Here is an 18061-nt window from a genome sequence, read left to right on the forward strand (position 1 = left end):
CCCCAGGCCGCGTGGGACCACAGGGTTCAGCCAGGACAGGCTTGTCAGGGCCCCGGTGCTCGGCAGTGCCACGCCTCCCACATGACAGGTCTGGTGACCGCCTGCCTGCGGGCACAGGGCTGGGCAGGGGAGGGGGCAGAAGTCCAGCAGAGCCTGGCAACCCACTCAGTCCCTCCCCTCCCCATATGCCCTCATTCCCTCCTGCTCTGCCCCTGCTCCCTGCTCACCCCTCCCTGGGAACAGCTCTCCCAGGCCAGAGCTTCCGTCCCACTTCTGGCCTGGCCAGAGGTGCCTGTTCGGAAGCTTCGCTCTTGTTGCTTTCACAGACCCAGGCTGTGTAGCTGTGGGCCAGGGACGGGCTTTGCTCAGCTCACTGTGGCCAGCCCAGAGCCAGAGCAAACTCTCCATCTCTGACTGCCAGGCTGCTCTGCACATCCCGCTCCAGGTCAGACCACATCACCAGCTCAAAAGCCTTTCATGGCACCACACAGCACCTAGAATCCAATCCAAAGCCTAACCCAAGGCCCACAGCACGATCTGGCCCCTGCCTTCCTCTCCATTCTCATACCACGCCTCCCTCTCTTACTCCACTCCAGGTTCCTCAAACACACCCTCCTTAGAGGCCCTAGTCTTTGAAAGGTGGGCTCCTTCTTATCATTTGCTCAGCTCAGAAGCTGGCTCCTTAGAGAGGTCTTCGCTGACCATCCAAAGTAGCACGTCTCTCTCATATTTATTTTCTTCAGGACACTTATCACTACCTGACATTGTTGTGTTCACTGTCCAACACCCCACACTGGCACGTGAGCCCCCTGATATCAGGAGCTTCCTCGTCTTGCTCCTGGCTGTGTCCTCAGTACCTGGAATAGAGTGTGACACTGGGAGCTGGGGGCTGGTGGGGGGTGTGCTACACATTAGACTGGGTGGCCAGGGAGGCCTCTCTGAAGAGATGACATTTGATCCTGGCCTGAATGAGAGAGGCGGTCTACGAGTAGTCTTGCAGGCTGGGGAAAGCAAGTGCAGCGGCCGGCCGTATGGAGGAACAGGCCTGACAAGGCTCATGTGTTTGAGGAACCAGGAAGGCTGGTGAGTGGAGGAGGGGAAGGAGCAGCAGAGAGTGAAGTCGAGAGAGGTGTAGGCCACACCTCTCCTTGATTTTATCCTACGTTCATCAGGAAGCAATTGAAAGGTTTTTAAAAGCAGGGCAACACCACATTCTGGTTTACCTTTCTAAAGGATCCCTCTGGCTGCTCTTTGGAGAGCTGATTACAGGCAGAGGGGAGTGGAGGCAGGAGATCATTTGGGAGGCCACTGGGGTCACCTGGGTTAGAGACGCTTGCGGCTTGGACAAGGAGAGGAGAGCAGAAGTGGAAATGGAGGGAGGAGGCAAGCACTCAATCCATGGAACCATGCCTTCCACCAGCCTGAGAAGCCCAGGCCAAGTCTACCCCTCTGGCTGAAGTTCTAGATGCTCGAGAATCCAGCCCAGCCCACTTACCCAATCTGATTTCTCACTGACCCCAACCCAGACATCCCACACACACACCCCACCCCAGCTGGCTGGGCCTCCTCTCAGGTGCCCACTCATACCCGCTGCTCAGAGCCTCAGCTGGTGCTGAGACTCTCAGCTGATCTACCACCTCCCCTCCTCTTATGAGGGTCTCAGGAAGGCACCTACACTAAGGCCTCTGCTCCCAGCTCACCCCAACCACATCTCTCTCCCCTCCCTGAAGTCCTCTGGGCTTTGAGGCAGTGCACTGAATTATTCCGTTTCACTTTGCCAAGGTAGCTGGAAGCTGGACAAAGGCAGATAGCATGAAACGCACCCTTCGGGGTTGTCATGACTCTCAGGCAATGACGCACTATGTGGAGCCCCCGGCACAAGGCCAGGCACGTGGTAGGTCTCAATCAACGGTGGCTCCCTCCTCACTACCTACATGTGGCAACACCCCTCACTGGTGCTCACTGCCCCACAGGGAGGCTCAGCTTCTCTGTCCAGTCAGGCAGGTGGGTGAAGTACATTTGGGAGTGAGATGAGGGGGTAAAGAATGCCCCAATGACTTTCAAAAGTAAAGGTCAATGGCTCTGCACTATCTATGGCTCTGCATTATTCACATCTCTGTGCCTTTCCCCAGCTCCTCCCTCCACACGAGCTGAGCAAACTCCTGCTTAACCTTCAAGGCTCAGCTCAAAGCTCTGGGAAGCTTTCCCTGATCTGCCCCCCACCCAGCTCCTCCTGTGCACCCACAGCTCCATGGGCCCTGCTGTGGCACTTCACAGCGCACTGCAAGTGCCTATTTACATGTTGGCCTCTCCCATGAGACTGGGATTATACTTATTCATCTTTCCATATTCAGCACAGCATTTATCAGGCACGAATCAGTGTTTGCTGAGTGTGCGTCTCCCTCTCTCCCCACTAAAGACAAAACTCAGACAGCTCAGGTCAGTCTCATTTGTACGCCCATCCCAGTCCTAGTGACATTCAGCCCTATCCCGATGCCCTCTGGCCCACATACCTAAAATCATCCTCCACTGCCAGACTCCTCTCATCTCCTCTTCCTCTAATGCTATAGGAATAGTGGCAACTCCCATTTTGGAGCACTTATGATGTGCTCGGGGCTTTACAGATACTATCTCATTTGACTGGGGAAACTGAGGCTCAGACAGGGTGATGTAGTTATAAAGTGGCAGAACCTTCTGTCCTTGACATTGGCACAGTTCACCTGGCACCTCATCACAGCTGGGCCTATTTTAAAGATTTTATTTATTTATTTTTTCCCCCCAAAGCCCCAGTAGATAGTTGTATGTCATAGCTGCACATCCTTCTAGTTGCTGTATGTGGGACGCGGCCTCAGCATGGCCGGGGAAGTGGCGCATCGGTGCGCACCCAGGATCCGAACCTGGGCCGCCAGCAGCGGAATGCACGCACTTAACCGCTAAGCCACGGGGCCGGCCCTAGCTGGGCCTATTTTAAAAACCATCATCTGTTCCGCAAAATTTAGTGCTTTCATAGCTACACATCAGGTTGTCATACAAAATTGTGCTTTGCTCATTAAATGTTTCAAGTGATAAGTCTTGCTACTCCAGCTAGGTGGTGCAATGACTGTTATGTAGGAGAAATAGCATCAGACTTGTAATGGGAAGCCCTGGGTCTGGCTTTGGCTATGCCACAGTCAGGCTATATGACCCTAGGCAAGTCACTAAACTCTCTGGGCCTCAGTTTCCCTATTTGTAGAAAGGAGAGTAACAGCATCTCCCCAAAAGGTTTCCTGATGCATGCTGGAAAGTGCTCTACCCACCTTAGGGGGTGTACCATTAAAAGGATAAATATTATTTATCCATAGCCGCCTCACCCCTGCGCTTTGCACAGCACTGGACACACAGCAGGGCATCAGTAAATCTTGCTGAGTGATTATTCAGTTGCTGGGAGACTCTTCAGGAGTCAGAGAGAAAAAACAAGCCACTATTTCTCTTTCTCCTGATCCTAGAGGGATTCCTAAGTGCCATCATTTATTGTGTGTTCAGAATGTGCCAAACTCTGTGCCACTCATCTTACAAGGGTACTCTCCCTGAATCCTCCTGACAACCCTGCCAGGTGCTACCCCATGTTGCGTTTGATCAAACTGAGACTCAGAGAGGGGAAGTGACTTGCCCAAAGTCGCAGTGCTATAAAGTGGCAGAGCTGAGATTTAAACCCAGGTCTGTCGAGCTGCAAAGCCTGTGTTTCTAACCACATTTCCAAAGGGAACTGTTCTGGGACACTCCTCTGCAATCCAAAGGTCCTGCCCCAAGTAGAAGCTTCTGGCTGTGCCCAGTGAGACCTGTTTCACTCCAGCATCTTATTTAAATCCTACCTATCCTTCAAGGCCTGGTTCAACAGTCACCTCCACAAAGTCTTCTCTGATCCTCCCAAGTGGGAAGGTCTTTCTGCCTCCTCTAAGCCCTCACAGAATTCCATCTGCACCTTGAATCACACCCGCTTTCTACTGCCTGACTGTTCTGCGTCTATATCGCATTTCTCTGACCAGTCCCTGAGCTCCTTAAGAGAAGCAGTTCTCCTGCATCTTTGTTCATTCCACCGGCCAGGCAGGCCCAGAAGGGTGGGGTAGCGTGCCTGTTCCCCTCCTCCACTGAGCTGTAACCTGAGTCTTGGGGCTGTGCTCAGCTAGGTGAGCTGCCCCCACCTCATGCTGGTATCCTGCCTACCTGGTACAGCATCCAGATTCCTGTGTGCCCTGGCCCAGGACCCAGGAGATAAGATCTCATTCCCTGGTTTGATGGCAAAGATGCTATAAAAAGCATGGCACCCAGGCTCAACATTGGCTTGTGATGGAGTACAAAGGCCTGAGGAATCTGACGGGTCAGGGCAGAAGCCTCTGGGCTGGCTCAGAGGTCCGGAGCCTTGCACTTGGTTCTCCTGCAAGGACCTGCACAGCCAAGGCCAAATGGCTTCCCTGCCAGGAACAGCTCTCTGATAGACATTCCAGCCCTTAGGCTTAAAGGGCCCACTAGAGAGTTACCAATGCTTAGATACCTGTATCCAGGCCAAAGACCACAGCCCCTTCTCTTGGTCCAGCTCTGACTGCCTAGAGACGCCTGGGTTAGTTAACAGAGTAGGGAAAGTCCTCCCTCTGCAATTAATTCATATGTGGCTCTGGGCAGACCCTCTCTGGGCCTCCACTGGAAAATGAGAGGACTGGATCAAAACGTCTCCATTTCCCCTTTGGGCCCTCCACAGGTGATGATAAGGTTCTTTCTACCTCTAATATTCTAGAGGTAGAATAATATTCTCTACTTTCACTCCCAGAAACAGAGTGAGAGCAAGAGATGGACGTCCTCAGTTCAGGAGACAGCAGAGGCCAATTGGGGCTGCCTAGCACTGCGCCCTCAAAGCCTGTCCCCTTCAGAGGCAATCTCTTGCTTCTGCTACCTCAAAGGTGGCTGCTTCCCCTAACAGAGCCCCAGAGGTGTGTTTGGGCCCTAGCCACTTTAAGAAAAAGTGCAGGAGGCCTGACTGACCTCCTGGGGTGTGAGCTGGGCTCACCATGGAAACTCAGCAGACCCAGTGGGCGGAAGGCACCTAGTACCTTCCCTGCCTGCACAGGACAGGAGGAGCCTGCTGCATCTGCTTTGATCCCCAATCCAGAAAAGCTTTTCTCTCCTTTCAGAGTCCTTTTCCCTTCTCTTGTCACAGTAAGGACACAGCTTACTCATTCTGACTGGTTCATTCTCCTTGCCTAGAAGGAGTTCTGCAGTCCCCCAGGCAAACCCCACTCATCCCAGGGTTAAGTACCACTTTGTCCAAGGAAAGTTCTTTACCCTTCTTCAAACTCCCACAGCACAAAGGGCAGGGCTCTTAACCTTTGAGAGGGTCATAGATTCCTCCAAGAATGTGTGGCTACCATGGGCCTTCTCCCTCTGATAAAAACACACATATACAAATGTCTGCAGACTATTTTAGGGGGTCTGCATGTCCCCTAAACTCCATCAGGGACTCAGGAAGAATCTTAGAAACCCAGATCCAAAAGAACAGCAGGTTATCCAGTCCATTCTCTCACCTAAGCCAGAATTCCTTCTAACAGTAAGCCCTCCCAAATGATGTTCCTCTTCATGTGGCCCACCGCTCAAGATCACCTCCTTCAGGAAGCCTTCCTTCATCTCTCCTCCTCTTCTCTGATCCCCTCAGCATCCCAATCTGAGCCACACAATTTCCCACCTGTGCTTTCTCCCTTGTATGTTGTCTTACTTCCCCAGCAAAAGAGCTGGCTCTCTGTGGACCCATTTGTTCAATCTCATAACTCTGAGCTGGAGTTGGTGATGACCATGATCCTGTATTTGAGAATTCTGTGCTCTGAAGCCAGGACTCACGACAGCATTGGCCCATCCCCCCAAAAGATGGGGCTGTGGAGATACTGTTGTAAGGGCCTCACCAGAGCAGGGGCTCCCCTGGGATGACTGCTGTTCCCACTAGAAAGTCCCGGAGTGCCTTTCAAAGAAACTGAAATCCACAGATAGGGAAACTAAGGCCCAGGAAGGCAAAATGACTTACAATAGGTCAATATGCAAGAAAGAGGCAGAGCTAGGACTAGGACGGAGGTCCCTGATTCCCAGCCTAGAGCTCTTTTCCTTTATACAAATAGCTTTATGAAAACTAAATCTGTCCACACACTGTGTATGTGTATGCATAGAAAATTTCTGAAAAGATGCACAAGAAAGTTAAGAGTGGTAACCTCCAGCAAGAATGACAGTGGAGGTGGTCAGAAAAGTGAGGAGGGAACTTTCCCTTTTTACCTTAATACCCTTCTGTACCATTAGGTTCTATTTCTGTTTGTTTGTTTTGTTTTTTAGCATGAACAAGTTTTATTTATTCATATTATAAAAATAAATCTGCCATAGAAAGGAGGTTCTGGCCCCAGTCCACCCCCAACAGACGCATTAAAAACAGAGAGGCTGTAAGTCAACCTGTCCAGGTACCACTATAAATTAACAAGATTGCCTTCTTGCACAGTTTATGGCCACTGGTCTCATTAATTCATAGTCACAGTGCGGTTGATGGCTTGAGGAATCTTCTCGTGAAAAGCTTAATTCAATTAGGGCTCTTGGCAGCTCCTTGAGGAAGCTCTGATATCTCACTTTTACTTATACAAATTGAGGGCAGACCAAATAGATCCGGATTTACCAGAGAGCCCCCACCCAGCCCAGAGAGGATGCCCTTGCAGACCCTCCATTAAAGCCAAGCTGAGGGAGGAGGGAGGCAGCCAAGGCAGCGCCACTTAGAAACAGGCTGACGCTTAAAGCACCACTGTGTCACTATCCGAGCTCTGTTAAACTCCCTGGCCTGGCATTAGGTCTGGGACCAGCCTCTCCAACCCTTGCTCTCTCTCCTCTCTGAGCAGTCAAACTGGTTTCTTGTCTGCCCCAAAGGCTTCACATGGACTCTATCTCTACATGCACTCACTCATTCCCCAAATACCTAGGAGCCCTTACTCTCTGACAAGCACAGATAAGAAAGCAAACAAAGGCCCTGGCCTCAAGGGATTTACATTCTCGTGGAAATTGTGTACAGTCAGGGGTCGCATAACAACATTCTGGTCAATGCATAATGATGTTCCAGTCTACTCGGGAGCGCATATATGACAGTGAATGGATGGTGGTCCCATAAGATTAGTATCATACAGCCCAGGTGTGTAGGAGGCTATACCATGTAGGTTTGTGTAAGCACACTCTAAGATGTTTGCACAGCGACGAAATCGCCTAACACATTTCTCACAACATATCCCCATGGCCTGCGACACACAACTGTACTAAGAATAGCTCTCTCTGTCCTGCCTGCTTATCTAATTCCTCTCCATCATTCAAGACTGGCTCAAGTTCCACCTCCTCTGAGAAGCCTTCCCTAACCACCTCTGCCCCCAAGGATTGCTTGTTCCCTCTGAACTTTGCCTCTGCCAGGAGTCTGCCCAGCCCTCAGCACAGATCAACCGTTTTCTCCTAAGCAGACTGGAAGCTCCTAATGAGCAGGCCCTGGGTTTCACTCTTCTTGGTTCCCTGATTGGCCACAGGCTAAATGCCTGATGGCTGATTTCAGCTGACCTGCCTCTTCAACCCCAACTTGAACAGACGAATTAATTAGCTCCTCTCAGTCCTGGCTGCCCAGCACAAAGACACAGCCTTTGTCAGCTTTGCCTGGCACACGGCAAGTACTATGTAAGTGTTAGCTGTTTATTCTTTTGGTGAGCTTGTGGGCTTTGCCTGACACACAGTTGTGATGTCATTTCTCCACCTTCAGTGGCCTAGTCTCAAACCGGCTGAGCACTGTGGAAGGGCCAGTCTAGGGAGGAAGTGTCCCTCAAGGGACCGGGAATGGGGCCTGGGAAGGAACAGGACTCATCCTGAACCTCACCCAGAGCTACTTAAGGACATAGCTTTTCAGAAAAGAGCTTGCTGGGGTAATTTGGGAAACTCCAGTTTCTCAGCAAGTCAGCATAAGAACTCAGGGGTCAGGTCTGGCCTAACAGACCCCAAAACTGGCCCCACATGTTGGATTTGGATGAGCTTTAAGGGGGAAGGAAATGAAGTCAGCATGATCCCAGGGAACGGGGGCAGCCCACCGATCCTGGCCCAACCCAAAATTTAGTGCAGTTAAAATTAGATTAGCCCATAAGATTAAAAATACCCACATATAATCACGGGCTGCCTTAAAGTATCGGTTGATGTTTATCGGCATCTAAAGAGACAGTTTGGCCCGGTGCAGTGTGTGCAGACAACCTTGGGGAGACACGTCTGACTCAGACATTTGCAGGGGGAGTGAGTGCTGCAAAATGAGGCCCACACAGGCGATGGATGACTCAGGAATAACCCAGGTCCTGGCTCTGCTGAGTGAGCCTTCTCTCCCCACCACGGAAGGAAAAGGGGCAGGTCGGGGGTTACAGGAGGAGGGAGCAGGGAGGAGACTCACCAGCTGTGCACAGGCGGCATTCCCACAGGAAGCCTGGGGCCCTCAGCTGCAGTCCCCTGCCCCTCCTATGTTCTGAATGCCTCCACTTCTGAGAAGGGCTATTTGCTTCACAGCGGCACTTGGAGGGGGTCACGGTTTTTCCCCTAAACCCAAGAAACAATCCACAGAGAGCAGCCAAGACTTGAAATACTAAAACCTTTAAACCCTTCCCTGTTCAAAATGATTACGGGAAAAATAAAACTTCTGAACTGAAAGAGAGTCAGGGCATGATGATGAAAAGAACATGGGCTCCAAAGTCAGACAGACCTGGGCCTAAACCCAATGTTTTCCAGCTGTGCAAGTACCTGACACAGCTTCTGAAATAGGAGCTCAATGAGTGGCAGCTAATATTTAACAAAACTTACAAATTAGGAAACAGGGGCTCAGAGAGGTTGTGTCTTGCCTAAAGTCACACAGCTAAGCAAAGAGCTAAGACCAGCGCTCAGGTCTCTTGACTTTCCCACTCCTGCCCATCCAGCATGTCTTCTGTTGTAATTCACTTCTCTGCCTCTCCTTTCTCCTCCCCGAGGGCCTACAACACTTCAAGGGAAAGGAAAAGGCCTCCATTTCAAAGGTTTGCTGCTCCCCAGACAACAGCTCTGAGAATGACAGGTCCCAAGGCTGAGTTCAGCCCTCACACTCCTCATAAAAATACAGATGTGCTGGAGGGGTTGATAAGAACTCGGAGCTGAGCTGGCCTGGGCTCCAGACCACCCCAGATCACCCTGCTCCTTCAGCCTTCCCCTCCTACAGGAGGAACTGGTGTCCCTCCTGACAACCATCCAGGTCACCAATGTGGATGTGCCTGGTCATTTACTCTTGTCAAAGCCCCTTGGGATCTCTGGTCCTCCTTGATCTTCCCAATGACTTGACATGTCAGCCAGGTAGGAAAGAGGATGGGGCCTTGGGTTAGAAGTCCAGGGATTGTGTCCTTTGCCACTTAGTTGCTATGTGACCTCAGATTCCTTAGATGTAAAATGAGTACATTAATACCACCTGCTATTCTAACGCACAGGACCATTGAGACGATCAGAATTAAACACGGTATATGCAAGTGCTTTGGAAACAAATGACAGTACTAATGAGAATTACTACTGAACTCTGCCTGCCTTATAGGGCTAAAGAAAATTGTGCCACCTGCTCCCAGCACAGAGGCTGCCTCTCCAGGGATCCTACTGGGCCCTGAGGGTAACCAAAAGCAGCCCAGCACCCTTTCTGCCCAGAGACAGGGGATCACACTCAAAAGGTTAGCCACCCCCTGTTGGCTAAAGGCAACCACCCTTTAACTTGCACTCCCCTGCCCAAGCAGGGAAAAAGCAAGCCTGGTCAGACCACCGAGAGGGCACCAGCAAAGAGATGGCAGGCACAGTCACAACCAGAGGACACCCTTGTGTCTGACTGTGGGATTCAGTTGCACCCATGCGACTCACAGGGACAGAGGATAGGCCCAAAGCCAGGCACGGAACTCCTATAGCTTTCTCAGGGCACAGAGACAGCTCCCACTGTTGACATCTGCCCAGCTCCCAGAGGGAGTCCTGAAATGCCCGAGTGCACGTGCAGTGAGCTGGGAACCTACTCAGTCAGGGCCTCGTGCATCTGCCAAGGGGACTGTGGGGGGCGGGAGATGCAGGTGCACCCCTAGAGGAGGCTATGCCAAGACTCAAACAGAAATAAATAGCAATTCAACGTCACAGAAGATAACTTCTACGAGCTGCTTCCTCAACTGTGAAACAGAGATAGCCTTTATCTCATATGATTTTAGTAGGTATTAAATGAGATTACTTTTATAAAGTGCCTGACACTCTTCTGTAGATACTCAATAAATGGTAATTCTTATTAAAACACACACACACACAACAGAAGAGATGTCACAGGGCAGGCTAGGCCTCATGCCAAAGTTGTGGATAAACAATAAGGGAAACGGGTTCCGGGGAGAAGTGAAAGCGACTGCTGTGGGCTACAGTGGGCTGGGAAGACGGCCCAAAGAGGGAGGAATCTAAACGGGCCCCGAGAGCTACCGCAGTGAGCCGGGCACTGTGCTGGGCATGCCCATGTTTCATCCTTACATCCGTCCTAGAAGGCAGAGATGGTGTCTTCACCTCACCAATGATGCAAGTCAGGTGCGGAGAAATGAGGTGCCTGGCCCACGGTCACCAGGTACTGAGGGGCAGAGCCCAGCCTTTGTGACCCGGTCTTTCCTTTCCACCAGAGCTAGAGGCGCGTGGCAAGAACGAGAGGAAAGGCGTGCCTTGTGGGTGTTCAGCTGAATGAAGTCCAGGCAATACCAGGAGCCCAGGCCCTCAAAGTGCCCTGGCGCTTCTGGACACACGTCCTACCTTCAGCCTTCCACCCAGTTCCCAGGCGACCTCCCCCCACTCTGTCCTGCAGTCAGTCAGTTGTTTCCCCAAAGAGAAAAAGGTCACCTCTTTCTTTTTAGAGACTCCCATCTGGGCTTCCTGAGACAGTTTCAAGGTGACCTTTAAGTTGTTCCTCTCTCCTTCTGAAAAGTGGCAGAGGTAAGTTCTAGTCTTATTTTTACAGGAAACCAGTTGCTGGACCTGATATCCACACATGTGAAGTGCGCAATAATGACCCCCATCTCCCCAAGTCACAGACTTGTCCTAAGGAGGAAATGGCAGGATATGCCTTGCAAAGACCAAAACTGAAAAAAGCTATAAGATGTAAAGGGACAAAGGAAGGCTTTTTTGTCTCTGATCAGGAGACAAGAAGAATACCTGCTTTATGGGCCCCTGGGCCTCTGCCAGGAGTTCCGGGGCAGGGATTTGTTTGTGTTGCAAACAAAGGCAGGAGGTGCCAATGGTGAGCTGGGTTACAGTGAGGCTCTCCTTTGGAACCAGCACTGGACTAGGAGTCCGGTGAACTGAGGACAAAACAAAATTCATGCAGGGTCCAGATCACAAGGTGGGGTAGGGGTGGAGAACGGATCTAACCCAAGGCTTGGGATGACTCTCACAGTTCTCTCAATAGTCCGACCTGCCCACGCCACTAGCCCCTCCCCACCAAGGAAAAGGCAAGAATCCCTAACTGTCAGAGCAAAAAGGCCCAGGGAAGGGAAGTGACTTACCTAATGTCATCCACTGAGTCAGTTAGAAGAGAACCCAGAAACATCTACTCTAGAACTTCAATTCTAACCCCACCCCTCCCACACTCATCTCTGACAGTGTCTACCTGAAGCTCTGCTCAATGATTAGGATAAGAATGAGATCCTAATTCTTTGCACCCAGCACTTTCTATTTTTAAAGGAGGGGTACCTTGCAAGGGAAGCAGCTGCACAGATGACAGAATGAGGGCTTCAACACAGCTCCAACCCACACTGGGGCACAGGAGAGAGAATAGGAAAGACCTCAAACTGAACTCCCAGGTTCCTGGGTATCTGACTGTGCAGAGGGAGCACGGCCTCAGCCCCCCATTCCTATGCCCTAAGTCAGCTGGTGCCATCTCCCCTCCCCCCAGGACCAGCTCTGAAGGCAGCTTAAGTGAAAGGAAGAACAAAGTCAGTAAGACACACCCAAAACCCTGAAACCTTAAGGAAGGACACCCCGTGGCAGCCTCGGTTGAGAGTTGTAATTCTCCAGCCTCAGAGGAAGACTGTAGGAGGCTGGGGTAGGAATGCATTTGCCTTAGGTGGTTAAAATACCAACAGGGGCAGCTGCCACTCATTGAATGCTTCTTAGGTACAAAGTCAGCTTTATGTGCATTAACTTATGTCATTGTCACATCAACAACACTATAGCTAGATACTATTATTTCCTCCACTTTATACACAAGGACACTGAGGCTCAGAGAGGATAAGTGGCAGAGTGGTGGAACCCTCATTAACTTCAATTCTACACTGCAAAAGTAAAAGAAAAAATGGGCTTTCCCTTTTGCCACCTGAACAGGGACCCTTGAGATCTTCAGGCCACCTTTCTCTTTACTCTATTCCCCAGGATGGCCAGATGCTAGGGCTCCCCTGTTTTCAGAGGCAGAAAAATGCCCTTCCAAGCCAGAGATACAGATTTATGGAGCTGCAAAGGCCCTCAGAGATCATATCCAGCCTCCTCATTTTACGATGGGAAAAACTGAGGCCCGAGGCTGAATGACTTGTCCGGATTACCCAAGTCAATGGAACGGCAGAAATGTCACACCTGGAAGGGGCCACACAGATCAAGTGACAGATGGAGACACATGACTGCCCCAAGGTCATAGAGGGAGGTGGGAGCTTCCTAACTTCCAGACTGGTACCCTTGCCATGGCACCATCCCTGTTCTCCAGCTGCCCAGGGTCCCTGGCACAGGTTCTGGTACAGACAAAGCAGGCCAAGTCTGACCCCGTTAGAACTAGAGATATCAGGCCTGCAGGGACAAACTCCTGACTGCCCAGAGTAGGAACTTTTTGGTCATGCTGTCATCCCACCAGGAGGCACTGAGACCTGCAGTGTGGGTACCAGCCCCAAGACCCTAACACAACGCCAGATGTGGTTGGAGAGAGGACAGCAAACCATAGACAGTGCTTGTGAGGTCTCCTCCTGGTCTCACACAGGCAAATGACACATCACAGTCACTTCAGTTTCTTACAACAAATTAAGATACAAGTTTCATGACTCAATTGAAATGGTCAAATTTAGAGAGTCTTGCCAGTTTCACTGGTGCACGAGACCTTCAGGAAAAGGCCCCAGCTTGTTCAAGGTCATGTATTTGTCAGAATCAGTACACATGGCTCCCTTGCCCAGTCCCTGATTTTTTCCAGGAAGCTGGCTGCCATCAGGGTATAGGTACTGATGGCCCAGTTCCATGTACAGGCCCTGCTACTGTCACAGCACTAAAGCCCCGCACCAGGAAGCCAGCTTCTGGATCTGTCAAAACAGAGTGGACTCCTGCAGCATGTCCCAGAGCCTGCCTCACACCAGCCTGGCATTGCCAGCTCCTGCATGTCCTTGGGCAAGCTACAAGGCTTCCTGCCAGGAGTCACAAACTCCCCAAATCCAAACCAGCAGAGTCTCAGGCCCTCATGCCTTCCACATCAAACCAGGGGTAAAAAAAGCTAAGGCAGCTTTCAAAGCCCCCCTGGACACACTTCCAGGGACTTCTGGGCTATGCAGACTCAGGGGAGCTCCATCAATCACCCTGCAGAAAAGTAGTCAGGCCTAGCAGGGAGACCAACCTTCTGGAAGAGAATGACTTTTCTGTTTCCTTCTCCCAAAAAGAACATTTCAAAGTCTCTTCAGACCAGAACATCCTGAGCCCCTCCACCTGTCCATCTCCCACTTGGCTGAATGGCAGGCCAACGTGAGTGGCCAGCCCAGACAGCACCTTGAGACACAGTCGGGTGCCAACCCAGAGGTGAGCTGGGGCTAGACTACACTTCAACTTCCTCCACTCCCTCTCCACCCGCAAACAGACTTCAGAAATTTCCAGGGCCCCCTGTCCCATAAATTGTATATGGGATGGTATTCCTGGGCCGGAAACTGACTCAGGGGCTCCCGACTAGCCTGGGCAGGCAAAACTGACAGATAACACTCTGGGGACAAAGAAGGTGAGAATATGGGGATCCCTCATGTTCCACCACACTTCTAGGTCTCCATCACACAGGTCCCCCACTATACTCAAACTCCTTAGCCAGGCCAAGTAGAAATACACTCCCTCCTGGGACACTCTCCCACGAAGCATGGAAATGCACTGGTTGCAGCTGACAGAGCAGACTGTGCCGCTTGCTGGAAGACACTCTTCTCTGTCTCACACACAGCTGGTGCCTGGCTCCCCTCGGGGTCTGGCCCAACCAAAGGAGACTTGCCAGGCCTGGAAGCCTTGCTGAAGGTATCTCGTATCAGAAGCATCCCATGCTCTAACCCTGTTTTCTCCCATGCACAATGCTGGCTCTAATCTTGGGGGGACCTCAGACCATAGAAGTCACAGAGATAGAGTTTGAAGAGAACCAAGATGGCAGAATGGAGGTTGCCGACGTTACACGGGTAGTCCAGATCCTTATTCCTGAGCAGCCTCAAGTGGTAAGGAGGAGGCAAGAAGCTCAACAATTTGGTGGCAGAGGAAGCAGTGGAGCAAACTGGACTTACCTATCTTCATGAGGCAGGCCAGCAGGATCCAGAGGGAGATCTCGAAGGGTGTACGCACGTGTGAGTAGTCGATGCCCAGGACTGGAAAGGCCTTTCGAGTCTTCATGCTATGTTCAGTGACGGAATGGTTAACAGGGCGACTCTCAGGGGTGAGCTCTGGTGGGGCGGTGGTGACATCCCCAATGGAGCGTTCCCGTGGTGGCTCTGAGCCACGGATGGTGCTGGCAGTAGGGCTGGGCTGCAGGCCATGACTCCTGAGGACAGGTAGCAGCCCCACCAAGGCTACCAACACGAACAACGAAGGGAAGATTCGGGGAGGAGAGAGGCCAGGGATGCCAGACCACAGAAGCATTGTGTTGCTCCCTCCGCCCAGTAGGCCTTGACCCTTAGCAAAGTGAGAGTAAGACCTGGGACATAGGTTGCAAGGGGTCAGCAGGTGGGAAGAGAGACTGCAGTAGTCTCTAGGAAAAGTTCATGTTTTAGAAAGGAATTTTTGTGGAAGGAGTCCTCTGCAGGTGGAGGGAGGCTGGGTTCACGATGTAGAACTCCAAAATGGGGAAAAGGGACAAGGACCCAGGAAGGACCAGAAAAGGAGACCAAAAGGTCTGGAAGCCTGAGAAAGCAGGAGTGGGGAAGGGACTGCACCTTGGGTCAGAGGAAGGGACAGGATAGGTTGAACCCCAAGCAAGGAAAAGGAAGAGGGAAGGCTGGGACCCTCGGCCGAGGAAAGTGACTTGAGGAGCTGACTCGGCTTAAGGGAAGGGGCAGGGAGCCTGAGCTAAAGGAAGGGGACCGAAGAGGGTGGGACCCTGTCCAGGAAAAGAAAAGAGGGGGCTGGGAGCCCAGGCTGCGAGGAAGGAGTGAAGCTGGAAAGCGGCCGGGAGCTTCCCCACCCAGAGAACGGCCGGGATGCAGGCGCGCCGGGCTGAGATTCCGGGGAAACGGAGGGAGGTGGAAGGCGGAGGCAGGCGGCCTGGCGGGAGGGCGCCTCGGCGCGGGCTGGGGGCGGCTCGCGGTGGGCCAGCAACAACACGCCCCTCCTTGCGGCCCCGGCGCGGCGCTCCGCTCCGCCCCGGCCCAGCTTCAGTTCCTCCGCGACCAGCTCCAGATCTAGACCTGACCCCGGCCCCAGCCCCGGTGGCGGCAGACTGATGCCTCGCTGAGCCCGGCGCTGTTACTTATAGGCACCAGCGAGCAGCCAGCGCAGCGGGCTAGAAGGATCTGTCAGAGCCCGCGCAGCGCAGCGACCCCTGTCGCCCAGGGGAGGAAGTATCGCATAGACAGAGGAAGGAGAGTCAGAGACGGCAAAAGTCCCGAATCTACAGAGATTCGAACATGGGTAAAATGTTTTCACGTCCACATCCACAATCTCATGAAGGCGTCCCAATAATCTTGTGAAGGATGTATTATTATTTTATGTGTTTAGTTAACATGTGACCTTGAGCAAGTTACTTAACCTCTCTGTTCCATAGCTTTCTCATCTATAAAGTGGAGATACTAGGAGTACCTATATCAGAGGGATACTGTGATGACTAAATGAGATAATCTATGTAAGGTGTTTAGAATGGAGCCTGGCACAGAGAACCACTATTATGGTTCCAGTTTTGCAGATGAGGAAACAGCTGAAGAGAGTTCCTTAGCTACTACGTAAATAGTTGTGTCTGTTTGCTAGGGCTGCTGTAACAAAGTACCACACACTGGGTGGCTTAAAGAACAGAAATTTATTGTCTCGTATTCTGGAGGCTAGAGGTCTGAAATCAAGGAGTTGGCAGAGTTAATTCCTTTGGAGAGCTGTGAGGGAAAATCTGTTCCATGCCTCTCTCCTAGCTCCTGGTGGTTTGTGGACAATCTTGGGTGTTCCGTGATTGCGGCAGCACAACTCCAAACTTCACAAGGTGATCTCCCTGTGTCTCTGTCTCTGGGTCCAAATTTCCCCTTTTTTACAAGGTACCAGTCAGACCGGACTAGGGGCCCACATGAATAACCTCATCTGAATTTGATCATCTTCAGTAACTCTATTTCCAAATAAGACTATATTCACATGTACTGGGGGTTAGAACTTCAACATCTTTTGAGAGGACACAATTCATCCCCTAGCAGTAGTGGAACTGAGATTTGAACATACAGTGTTGGTTGGAATCGGTAAGATTCAAGAGGTCACGGCTGTGTACTGGAATCATTGGAAAACTTTTAAAAACTACCATTGCTTGGGACACTCCTTCAGAGATTTGGATTCAGTTGCTCTAGGATAGTGCCCAAGCATGATGGATATTTTTTCAAAAGTTCCTCCAGGTGATTCTAATGTACAACTAGGGCTGACAACTATTGACATTACATCCCTGTTTTGCAGAATAGTAAATCAAGGCCAAGAAAGTCAAAGTGACTAGCTCGAGATCACAAAATGATTTCAAAAGAGTTCAGTTCAATTTAGCAAATATTTACTGGGCCTCTTGTCAGGGTTTTGTGCTGGGCTCTAGCAACACAGAAATAAGACATGAGGAAGAAAGAGGTGGGAGTGATTGGAGGGGGCAGAAAGGGGGCGCAACAAGAGGTTTTAGGGTGCTGATAATGTTCTATTTCTTTACCGGGTGGTGGTTACAAATGTTACACAGATACAGTTGTTTTGTGATAACTCATCGAGCACTCATAATTTGGGCAAGTTTCTTGAGAAATGCCATTCTTCCACAAAAAGCTATATTAAAATGATAATATGGGCCGGCCCTGTGGCTTAGCGGTTAAGTGCACACGCTCCGCTGCTGGCAGCCGGGGGTTCGGATCCCGGGCGTGCACCGACACACCACTTCTCCAGCCATGCTGAGGCCGCGTCCCACATACAGCAACTAGAAGGATGTGCAGCTATGACATACAACTATCTACTGGGGCTTTGGGGGAAAAAAATAAATAAATAAAATTATAAAAATAAATAAATAAATAAAATGATGATACAGTGATGTGACAGTGACTGAAGGTGCCAACACTAAACTGAATTCTCTGTCTCTCACATTCTCCTGGCACAGGTCCAGCCACTTGGGAGATGATGGAAGAGCCTAGAAGAGACTTCAGAGAAGGCCAAGGGCCTGTGTCACCTGGGAGCAAATGAAAGGAGAACATCAGCTATAATGGAAATAATCAGAGAATAACAGCATTTAGAGCAAGGATCAGAATATGACAATAATGTCTCACAATGGTTCAGTCCTGTATAGTTCACAACCAAGTGCCCAGGTTTATCGACCATCTGAGTCCTTGTGCATAGTGGGCCTCAATAAATAGTAGCTACTATTCTTATTTCCATTTTACAGATGAAAAAACTAAGACTCAGAGACATGAAGCCATTTGGCCAAGGTCACCCAGCTATTAGTAGGAGATCCAGGACTCAAGTCAGCTTTCTAATATCCAAAACACCACAGGTTCAGTGTAGAAAAAAGAAGACAGAGAAAGGATGAGGCTGGTGGAGGGACTTTCCACAGGTGACACAGGGCCAGAATCCTCAGACC

The 18061-nt window shown here is 50.9% G+C and overlaps 1 protein-coding gene across 1 annotated transcript in view; it reads right to left on the reverse strand.

Annotated features, from left to right (window-relative positions):
* SLC9A1 (solute carrier family 9 member A1) overlaps window positions 1-15711 on the reverse strand; it is a 49292-nt gene extending 33581 nt beyond the window's left edge. The window contains exon 1 of the mRNA XM_058553352.1: window positions 14568-15711. Coding sequence (XP_058409335.1) covers window positions 14568-14919 — 352 coding nt within the window. The 5' untranslated portion in view covers window positions 14920-15711. The remainder of the gene's footprint in view (window positions 1-14567) is intronic.
* Window positions 15712-18061: the final 2350 nt, after the last annotated feature.

The sequence above is a fragment of the Diceros bicornis genome, chromosome 13 (genome assembly GCF_020826845.1).
Source record: "Diceros bicornis minor isolate mBicDic1 chromosome 13, mDicBic1.mat.cur, whole genome shotgun sequence".
Lineage (NCBI taxonomy): Eukaryota > Metazoa > Chordata > Mammalia > Perissodactyla > Rhinocerotidae > Diceros > Diceros bicornis.